Source organism: Salarias fasciatus, chromosome 10, assembly GCF_902148845.1.
Source record: "Salarias fasciatus chromosome 10, fSalaFa1.1, whole genome shotgun sequence".
In the NCBI taxonomy this organism is placed as follows: domain Eukaryota; kingdom Metazoa; phylum Chordata; class Actinopteri; order Blenniiformes; family Blenniidae; genus Salarias; species Salarias fasciatus.
Genome location: NC_043754.1, coordinates 12,418,390 through 12,429,407, shown reverse-complemented (window position 1 = coordinate 12,429,407; position 11,018 = coordinate 12,418,390). Strand labels below are relative to the sequence as shown.

At 44.2% G+C, this 11,018-nt stretch overlaps 2 protein-coding genes across 3 annotated transcripts in view; one reads left to right on the top strand and one right to left on the bottom strand.

Annotated features, from left to right (window-relative positions):
• Nucleotides 1-2,410, top strand: part of LOC115395417 (phosphatidylinositol-binding clathrin assembly protein-like) — a 25,343-nt gene extending 22,933 nt beyond the window's left edge. The window contains exon 20 of the transcript XR_003932273.1: nucleotides 2,394-2,410. The gene's annotated coding sequence lies outside the window, so the exon portion shown is untranslated. The remainder of the gene's footprint in view (nucleotides 1-2,393) is intronic.
• Nucleotides 2,253-11,018, bottom strand: rbm14a (RNA binding motif protein 14a). Of its 2 annotated transcripts, XM_030100955.1 has the most exons (9): nucleotides 11,002-11,018; nucleotides 10,236-10,415; nucleotides 7,613-7,797; nucleotides 7,335-7,505; nucleotides 7,134-7,243; nucleotides 6,740-7,021; nucleotides 6,414-6,652; nucleotides 5,874-6,284; nucleotides 2,253-3,029 (listed from the first exon to the last, which is right to left on the bottom strand). In XM_030100955.1, exons 2-9 carry the CDS (start codon nucleotides 10,394-10,396, stop codon nucleotides 3,026-3,028), a joined length of 1,563 nt encoding a protein of 520 aa, XP_029956815.1. In that variant the 5' UTR covers nucleotides 10,397-10,415; nucleotides 11,002-11,018; the 3' UTR covers nucleotides 2,253-3,025. The 2 variants fall into 2 exon arrangements, with proteins under 2 accessions (XP_029956815.1, XP_029956814.1); XM_030100954.1 differs by having other exon boundaries at nucleotides 2,253-6,284.

Here is an 11,018-nt window from a genome sequence, read left to right as displayed (position 1 = left end):
CAATTTATTGCTGTATCTGTGTTTGAATGGTTGTACTTTGAAGGTGTAATCATCCAGGGACGGGTGGGTGGGTTTGGGGTCAGTGTTTGTGATGTTTGTGTCCATCTGGAGGAGGAGGAAGGGGGCTTGGGATCAGGGGGCCGGGGTGGGGGTCACGGGTAAACTATCACAACTGGTCTACACCAAGAGTGTCTTCATCAAGGAAGTGGACAGGACAGGGTCTGTCCTCTTCAAAACAGGAACATTTTTTTGCACCAAAGTCATCATCAAAGCGCAGCTTCTTCTTATTCAAGGTCACTATGGATGGATGATATCAGAACTCAAAGGATTTTTTTGTTTTGTTTTTATTTTCAAGAGACAAAGAAACTGTCTTTTTGGGTTTGTTTGTTTTTTTCTTTTTTTTTTTTTGCATGATTAAGTGTCGTCTTTTTATTGGCTTGTGTGCCCGGTAAAAGCATGACCATTGTGTGAACTCTCACTTACCGGCGTGTTTGGAAAACGTTAAGGAAATTTCTCCATGAGATTTTTTACTTACCTCTCGACATGAACGTCCATTGACATTCATAATCAAGCTGTTTTACAATGCGGGGTCTGGAACTGTTTGAAGGCTGGCTCGCATGCAGAAATGCAAACTTTGCAAGTTAACCCATCGAACTTCAAACACAGTGACCACAACTGCATCTCTGTAAAACACCATGGATGTCAATGCCAGTTTTCACCTAGCTAGCTAAACATTGCAGTCTTGTAAAATCGCTCTTTATTAAAGCGTTGCTATTTTCAATACGTGTGTTTGAATGCTCGCTCCTCTTTCATACTATGCCAGCAGCATCATGAGAGGTTGTGATTGAAAGTCTAAGTACTGTAATAAGTGTTTGGTCTGGTCCACACTGTGTGGTGTTCTTACTGTGTTTGCCCAGTCTCGTCCTGTCTGTTGCCATAAACTAGATTTTAATAGTTTCCAGCCATCCTCAAAAAGCACAGACTGGTTTCCTGAAATCAAAGCTTGATCTCACCAAAAGCTTTCAACTCTCTAAAAACCAGGCCAGAAACTGTATGGACCTGGAGCAGGGGTTGGAATGAAATCGGAACTTTCAGTCCCACTGTGCCACGTACAGACGGGTAACGCTAACGTGTTTGCCATCACCATGTCTGTACATTTTTTTAGCAATAGATTACTTGGGAATATTGAGAGAATTCAATACTCCCTAATTTAGCCCTGACCCTGCTAAGACACATGGCAACACATACAAGGTGTACATCTCTATCAGGAGTACAGAGAAACTGAACAGTTTCTCAAACTTAGTAATTTGAGAAAAACACACTTTAAAAGTTTTAAATAAAACGTACACGCTCCTCTCTGTATACGTTCCACATAAATAACACAAAGCCCTCTAATATCTGTATACTACTTCACTAAAGCACATAGGAGGCAAACCTCCGTCAACATGGACTGTCAACAGTCGGTTGATTGCAGGATTTAATGAAAAACACTTCCAAATGTAATTCCTCACTCAACATGGTTATTCCAAAAATCCCAAGAAATGAAATGTTTGCACTTACCATTGAAACTACTTCAGACTAATCTGGCTGCTGGAAACCAGACTAATGTCACCGGAGTAGAAACTGCTGCATTTCCAGGTCATTGTGACAGCTGACTGCGCATGATGTCTCTGCAGTTTCACGCTCCACTCTTTTGTCTATTGACATGAATAAGCCAACTTCTCATATTACCTCAGTATATCTGTGTATACTGCGTTCGCCACGCTCACCCAGCACTCCAGTGTCCATCTGTAAACTGTCCATCGTCGTCGAGGGCATGAATCTCTGCAGTGTCACTGAAAGTCTTGTTAGCAGGGAGTGAGGTTCCATGTCTTCAATTTCTTCTTTTTTTGTATATTTAACTGAATTATCATCAGGTCTGAATTGTTATCAAATTACTGGTTTTTAATTTTAAAAGCATAGATCGATGTTTTTTTGAAAGAAAACGGAATAAAACGTCATCTGATGCTGAGTTTTTTTTTTTTGGCGCATTATTATCATGCTGATGTTTGACACACGCACACGCGCGCACACACACACACACACACACACACACACACACACACACACACACACACACACACACACACACACACACACACACACACACACACACACACACACACACACACACACACACACACACACACACACACACACACACACACACACACACACACACACACTCACGGATACACAGAAAATATATGAAGTCCTTTCGGAATTTATTTATTGATAATTAAACATTTCAAAGAACATAGGACAAAATGTAATTTAAAACAACATGGTAATATCTGTGTTCATTGTCATTCATACAAGTTGAACGTGGTCTCAAAAATCGTTTTACTTTGGGGGAGAGAGAGAAGGGGAGTCGAGCGTTGAACCAGCAACCGATCCTGAGCCGGGTTATTCAACTCTGCAATGGAGGGCCTACCAGTGTGCTCTTAAGCAAGGCACTTAATCCCGAAGTGGCCGCGGGGCGCAATTACAAAAACTAAAGCAACTCAGCCTCCCTCAGAGTCCCAAATCCAGCTGTGGGTGTGATCGCCTGGCAGGACGCGTTAGCGAGCGACTCCCTGCCGCAGAGAGCTAAAGGTGGGGTGGGCGTCCTCAAAAGGTCGTGCGTGTGAGTGGCCACAGGAATGTATGAGCAGAGTGTGTTCGGGGCGCGAGGACAGAAAAAGTCAAAAAGGAGGGATTTTATTGAAAGAGAAAAAAAAAACTGAAATCCAAAAATATCCCTGATGGCAGGTAAGGAGGCGGAAGTGTGGACATGGGCGACTGTGCTGGATGCGTGTTGTTTGTGAGTGTGTCGGCGTGTTTCGGGGAGGGGCAGGAGTGTGTGGTCTGAGTGTTTACCTTAGCGGGGGGGCCACCCCATCGTCCACAGCAGTTTCAGGCCTAACGCTGCTGTTTTCCCCATTCCACGCTACAGCTGCGTGTGGCGTACGTCCAGGGCAAGGGCTCAGTTTGGCTCCCTCCCACTCTAGCTGCAATAATCAGCAAGAGGAAGAAGGTGGCTGGAGCAGCAGCAACAACAAGGCATGCAACTAACAGTTCACATGGAGAAGGTGGAATAATGTGGAGAGGCTGTGTGTCACTTAAACCTAACAATCAGATCAGTTCAGGTGCCGAGTAAGAAGAGAGGATGAGTAACTGGTGTGTGGTTCACTCGCATGTGGCAGAAGATACAGACTGTATTAGCTGTGCATTAGACTCATTTGCACTTGTGGTCTGATTTACATGAGTGAATGAACTTAGTTAATGTACGTCTAGTTGTTAAGTGTGTACTTGAGAACGTATTCAGCCATGCAACAAAATGATACTTGTGGTGAGATCAGAGAAAAGGGGTGGGGGGGAACAAAAAAAAAAACAAAAACAAAAGGTCGTCAGCTTTTCTAACTGCTGCCCGGGAAAATGAGCGGCCTTTCCAAACCCCCCCAAAACACCTGCAAGCGCCCAGGCTGTCACCTCCGATCTGCTCGCTCAAGATCCCGACGCGCACATCGCACACATCAGCCACGCGCCGCTGCACGGCGATCAGGAGGAAGCTGCGCTGGTTCTTCGCCGCTGCTCAGGGAGCCGATCAACACCGCCAAACACGATCGGATTACCCGCGGGTTCGGTTCACACACTCCCTTTCTTCAAGAGCTTGATACGTCGGGCTGCCAAATTTCTAGTAGGAAATACAATCAGCTGACCTTTAGAGTCAAAACAGCGGCCCAAATGTTGGTTGGCATCACTTCAATTTTCGATATTTACAGAAAGTACCAAATTGTACAGTTTTTCACAGAAATACTCGGTCAAAACAAACCGAAACCTGCATCGAATGAGCACAAAGGCGTTACATAAACACCTGACGAGACTCAAAAGCTAAATGATGGAAAATGTTTGGAACGGATTGGAAAGATAGCTAAAATGATCAAAGGATATGAACTCAAACGGCCACGCTTCAGATTCTAAGATTTCTCCTGGCTCTCAAACTCATGTTCATCCAAAACATGTCTTCTTTCAGACTGGGTTCAATAGAGTATTGCCTCAATTTAGATGAACATTTAACACAAAGCTAAATAAAGGAACCGTGTGTGACAAAATGTTTCTTTTGGGAGGTAAAAAAAAAACAAAACAAAAAACAACCCTCTGACCAGAAAGTGTGGAAAGATACTAAACTCCTGAGATGTTTGTTCTATTATGGTGCATTCAGGTAGAGATACACAGGAAAACAAGCAAGCTGAATCATGAGCTACTGGAAACAATCATATTTCAGTCTGAACTCTAAAAACACACGCTCAGTTTTCCCGTTATCAAAATGACACCTAAAGATTTAAAAAAAAAAAAAAAAACTCTTTCCCTCATCCCGTTCAGACTTCAGGTATGCTTCATCACACCATTGTGATATCAGTCAATAAATCAGATAAATGTAATGATAACCAAGTGGCAGCTCCACTCCAAAGTCACCCTCTGACCCTGAACACGGCGAGCAGTCTCAGGTTGCGGTTCAGGCCAAATGCAAGCCCTCAATGGGAAATCCAAATCCAACGACTCATTTCGTGATCGATGACTCTCTGCGGCCACAGATGAAGAGTTTCCACCATTCTCTCTGTTAATTGTTGGCCTTCAAACCGAGTCAAAGCCGCCTGGATCATTAACGTAACAGGATATGGTCAGTTCACCAACATATCGTCACTGAACCGTCAGTAAAATCTAGTCTCCGTCTTCCAGGTCTCAAAACCAGCCTCACATCACAGCTTTGCGTCTCTTGCTGTCAAACACACATCAGTGAAATATCAGGATGCCCGTTATAAAACGGCCACAGCGACTGAATTCAAACCAAGGTCTGTTCTATACTCCACAGAAAGGCATTTTAAAGCCACGGACGACTGTGACCTCGAACACACTGTTAAAAGTTCATTGATGCACCAGGCTAAAAATGAAGACGAATACGACAGTGCGGTGACAAATTCTGCCGTCACTGCTGTAATGTGAAGCTGCCGTTTCTGCTTTGAAGCATTCAGTGTTCACTACATAAACTGCAGTCAAAAAAAAAAAAAAAAAAATCGTACATCAGCTGTCATATAATTGATCACTAAACTGACATATGGTCTAAATAAGAATTGATTTCCATTTTGGCTGTCAAGAATTAACGAAAATAAAAAAAAAATATTGTTTTTCAAAGATGGCAATCCATCCAATGATTCGACCAATTCATTTGCCAGGTATTCAGTAATGCTGCGGCTTACCTACGCTGCCAGGGCAGCAGAAAAACAAAAAAACACATCTTTGTGTGGAGTATAGAAAAGCCCTTGATTCGGTCTCTAACAAAACCGTGTTTGTGTGAAGAGCTTCAAGTCTGAATTCAAAGTCTAACTTTTCTCTCGGGCAGCTTACAAGCTGCTTCAGTATTCAACCAGAAAACCAGGCGCGCTTCGCTAACATCTAACACAAACTACAGACGTCCGGCCAACTCGTCTGGCCCTTTCGTAACCACTTGTCCAAAAACCTCGCTAACTCAGACTCAGCGCCCCGACTCAACATTCGACGGGGAGACGAACTCGATGGAGATGACGTTAGCCGAGATGGAGAAAGGGGCGGGGCTTCAAATTTAAAGCAATTTTTCAATTACATCCTTGCTCCCTCTCAGATTGGAAACTGTCCCTTATGTAAATACACATGCACGCACACTTACACAGACACACACACGCGCACACATACACATCTGCAAGTGTGTAAGGAGTGTGCTGGGGTGGACCTATCGGTAAGGGGGTTCTGGCGTGTGGTAAGGGTAATCATGGCGCTGGGGCATGGATTGCCCGTGTGCGGGTGTCTGCTCATACGGTGTGGATGTGGAGTAGCTTCCCGCTGCTGCGTAAGCTCCGGATGAATCATATGCTCCTGACGCGCCGTAGCCTGCGGACGTGTCATAGCCGGCAGAGGCGTCGTAGCTTCCCGTCGAGGCGTCATAGCTCCCGGCCGAAGCGCTGTAGCTCCCGGTGGAGGCGTCGTAGCTGGCCGAGGCGTCGTACGTCCCCGGGGGCGGGTAGGCGCCCGACGCGTACGTAGGGGGTGCGGAGTACGTCCCCGGGGGTGCAGGGTTCGTGCTGGAGGAATCCGTCTGTGTGGTGGCTGGCGGGGGTGGCGGGGGCGGCGGGGGATTGGTGTAGGCGTACTGGAGGTATTGGTACTGCTGCTGGTACTGTTGATACTGTTGGTATTGATGCATTTGTTGATAGTACTCTGCGTAGGACCTGGAGTGTAGCATATTTCAGAAAGGCATGGTTTAGTAAAGTACCATTTAAAAAAAGGGGCTGTTTAAATATGAGCTGCAGAAAGAGACAAAACTCTAACAGAAGATTAAAAAAAACAGGTGGCAGCACCTTGTAACAGGATCTGAGCCTTCAGTCGTGGTGGTGGTGGTGGTGGTGGCTGATGGCGAGGACTCTTCGGACACTCCCGGCGGCGTTGGCAGGAGGGCTCGCCGTTTGGGCCGGATCTGAGCGAAGGAACCCGGAACGGGGTCGGGGAGGAGAGGGGCTCGATTTCCTCGGATCGGGCTGCGGTCCCGCTCGGTTTCTGTGGTTGCTGCCTTTCTTCCCGCCTGCTGCTCAGCCAGGACCTTTCATTTGAAACAAGGACGTCAATATTCACATGTAAAGCATGTCCTCAAAATCAAGAACGCAAAGAAGCTTATACGTGAACACACCTTCTGGCCCTCTTGAAAGAATTTGGCTCTCGCTGCTTCAAAAAGCGTCGTTGGATCTGGGGTGGTCTGTGGGTCGACCTCCTCAGCCGGGGCTGCAGGCCCTGGATTGTGATTGGCGATTTCTTGGTATACCTGGTCAGCCACGGTGCCATACACTTGACTGGCGAGAGCTCCATATATGACACCGTCTGCACCTTTAGCACTTGTGATGCCCTTTAGGGCCGCGTAGGTGGGGTCGAAGGACGTGGTGTTGTAGAAGGAGTTATGGACACTTTGTTGAACCTGCGAGGAAATAAGTGCATTTTCAGAACTTGGAGAAAAATTCATGTCTCATGTAGCATGAAAGAGCAACAAAGTTAACAGCAGGTAAACAGGAACCGTTGGAACAACTTACTTGTATGGGCAGTCCAGCAGCTGCGGCGGCGGCGGCCGCGAGCACAGCCGCCTGACTCTGGTGATGCTCTAGTGACGGGGGAGGCCGAGGCAGAAGACCCTCTCTGCCACCTACCAGCAAAACGTTCACAGAAACTGTGAGCAGATCAACGTAAGAGGTTGTGTATTTTACACGCTTTCTCCTCATCTGCCTCCACATCACCTGCGTTTCCTGAAGATACGAGCTGGTTGATCAACGGCTGAGCTTTGGACAGTTCCACAGCCAGCTGGCGGCCTTTATACATGGTCCCGTTGAGCGCGTCGATTGCTGCCATGGCTTCCTCCTTTCTCTCCATATGCACAAACGCATAGCCGACATTGGAACATAACCTGGCTGGAGGCCCCACAGGAAGAGGAAAGATCAGTTCATGTCATTATCTTGATCAACATCAATATTTAAATACGCGGCAGGCTACATGAAGGATATGTTTAGCTTCTTACCCTTCACTTTATCACAGTCTAAAACTCTCCCGAAGGTTGAGAACAACCCGTGCAAGTCATCTGCCGAGCACGTAGCGCTCAGGTTCCCGACAAACACCTTGGTGGAGTTAGGGGGGCGTGCGCGCGACTCCTCCACCACCAGGGGTCTGCCTCGGTACTCTTTGCCATCCAGATGCCGAATGGCCCTGTGGGAGCACAACAAGACTTCGATCAGCACTCACAGCATCAGAGAACAGCAGATCTTTCTCTGAAGATCATCTGTGAAACAGACCAACTGAGCAGTACGGTGTTTATATATATATATATATATATATATATATATATATATATATATATATATATATATATATATATATATATATATATATGATTGTTGTTTGCATTCTTTGCTACTTTTTTGTCACTGTCCATTTGATGCAACAATAAAAATGTTTCCATCATGGGACAAATAAAACATCTTAAAAGAAAATATCAAATGTGCTGCTACTGCAAAAATAACTCACAGGGATTGGCAACGTTTTCAGTATTCATGCAATTAAGAGCTCTCAATCTTGCTTTGTATATTACATTTGTTATTGTTTTAATGACGCTTTTATTTTATTACATCTTTTTATATTAATTTCATACTACAATGACAATAGCTGTAATTGACAAGTTTTCAATCGTCTAATTTTTATATGTGCAGCTATTGTATTGGTATTCTTTCGACTGTATATTTGATAAACGATTTCATGTCAGACACATCAGAAACATTGCTACCTAAACACTGAAGCTTAGAGGAAATGTATACTAAATTCCCAATGTGTCTCTTGTTCGAATGCTGGTGATGTATTTCTTTGACATGCTGGGTCCACTCTGAGTTTTACTAGAAACTGTTTTCATTCCTGTATAAAGAGGAAAATGCTCCCAAACGCAGCCAGTTTCAGTCCGGGATGCTGCCGCATCAGCTGACCGCCACCATCCGTGTGGAACTGACGGCAAAAATAGGAATGATGCGAGATGCCTCACGATGGTGAAAGGTGAAGACTTTGCCACAAACTCTTGCAGCCTCACTAACAAAGCTGCAAAACTCATTAGTTCACAATAAACTTAACAATTCAGATGATCAATACCTTTGAGTTATTTAGAAATCCCTTTTGTGTCACAAATATGATGCAAACTGCAAAAAAAGCAAGCATTTCAAGTTCCAAATATGTATTTAAGATTTGTTTTCTTCTCTTTCTATCAGTTGATGCAGAAATCACAGCTTCCAGCTCATGTAGGGAGGCAGAGTGGACACTCCAGGCAAACCAAGAACCTCCACGTCAAACAGACTGGTGTGCTGTGTGGCAACTGGGCTTCAAACTGCATTTTCAAAACCCCTTTCTCCTTCTTATAGCATCTCTTAACAGATAAATCTTTCAAATATAATAAGACTCTGGACATCAAGCTGAACACACACAAGTTACTCATATTTTGAAACTATACATTTTGACCTCACTTCTATTTCAATTAGAGATACGATTAGTCAACAATGAAAACATTAGCAGAGGTTAACACTGACAAGCCACCAGCTTGCAAATAAATGAGGTCTCATTCTTCTCTCTGACCTCTGCAGCTGGTAAGTCACATGGTGACAGTCAGTGAAGCAGAAAGGCAAACCAAGATATCCAAGTCTGGAACCATGTTACACTGAATGTAGGGAAGCAAAGGGATTGCTATAAGGTTGGCAATTTTTCCTCTATTCCTGACACTAAGAATATTATTAAATGTTTACTAACAGAAAAGAATGTTAATCACTGAAGCTGGAGTAAATTGCCAAAGGTGAAACAAATGGCTTCTTTACATCACTGCCACATCTACCATGTCAAAAGGGACCAGAAAGCTGAAACACTGAGTCCCAAGTATGAATTAACCGTGACTCATGCAGCAGCACCATCTGACTGACTCTATAGACCACCAAACGTTCAGAACAAGAACTTTTCTTTCCCTTATGTTCTGCTGCTGCTAATGTTAGAGTTACAAGTATTACAATATGTTCCGGTGAAGGACGTCACACATGAGCTTCAATCTCCACACCAGCAGCTTGCGTGTTAAAGGATTGACATCAAATTTTGACTTCTTGTCTACAGAGCTTCGAATGGTCTGCGAGGAGGTTTAAAAAATGAGGAATAAAGGTGAAGCAGCTTTTAGTTACTAAGCAGCTCACCAGTGGAACAAACCTTATGAACACCTGAAGATTGCCGACACACTTAAATCAGACTCAAAAGCATTTCGATTGTCTCAAAATTTCCATTAAACAGTAGATTTAGCATAAATTATTACATTTATCTGAAAGTTTTTACTCTATGCCATAATCTTATTGGATTATTCTTGATTAAAATGGAGAAAATATACTTCTATGGATGTTAATATTCTGTATGTGCAACAACACTGCATAATATAAGCCCTTTTAGTAAATATTCCATCTTCCTCTGTGATTTGTTTCAGTGATTGTAACATGCAGACACTAGTGTGTAAAATTGTAAAGCTGTTAGCTGAATAATACCCAATTCCCTCTTAATTTGACCCGATTAGTCGACAGTAGGGAGTCATTTGAATATGCAGTAATGTGTTTGACGGTGCTTGATCCAAACTGTAATACCTGTCTGCAGCCCCCTCTCCTTTCAGGGTAACGAAGGCATACTGTCTGAGCAGGGAGCAGGTGTTGATCTCTCCATATGGAGAAAACAGCTTCGTGATCTCGTCGTGCGTCGCATCCAAAGGAAGATTCCCCACGAACAACTTCACGTTGTCACCACTCATCTCTGTAACAACCAGGCATCTGTGGATTAATGGGCACAGTGCAGACAAATGTATTGTTAAGCTAGCTAATGAGAGGAGTCTGGATCGGTATTTCATGAAAGAAAGACGTAGTTTAAAAGTAGTATTAAAGGGTAGTTTGAGAGTAAAATTGCCAAACGGCTTCGGCTTATAAATGAACTCACGTTAGCTGGCGTTATTAGCTAAGCTAACAAAACGCGGCTAAAGTGAATCTCGCAAAGTTAACTCACTGTTATCTTTCTACATAAACTACTGTCTGAAAAAAAACTCGCATATGATAAAAGTGGACTCTCTGCACGGTAATGTTAGAAATGAGCTCCACAGCTAGCTGTGAACTCCAGCCGCTTCAGGCCATCTTGTTGAACGCCAACATTAGCCATGAAGCTTCGGCTAGCGTTAGCTCAGTTAGCAGCTAAAGCTAACGCAGACGCCTTTATCAGACTGGTCGGAAACGTTAGCGCCAAACCAAACCTTGTTTGCGGCTTGGATAAAACACAACGTACACTAACTGATAGCGCTGCATTGTAAAGTCAGCAGAAGAAAATGGAAATCTTTATTCAAGCCGACGGAGTGGACAGATGTCTTACCCAACGCGGTCCTGGAG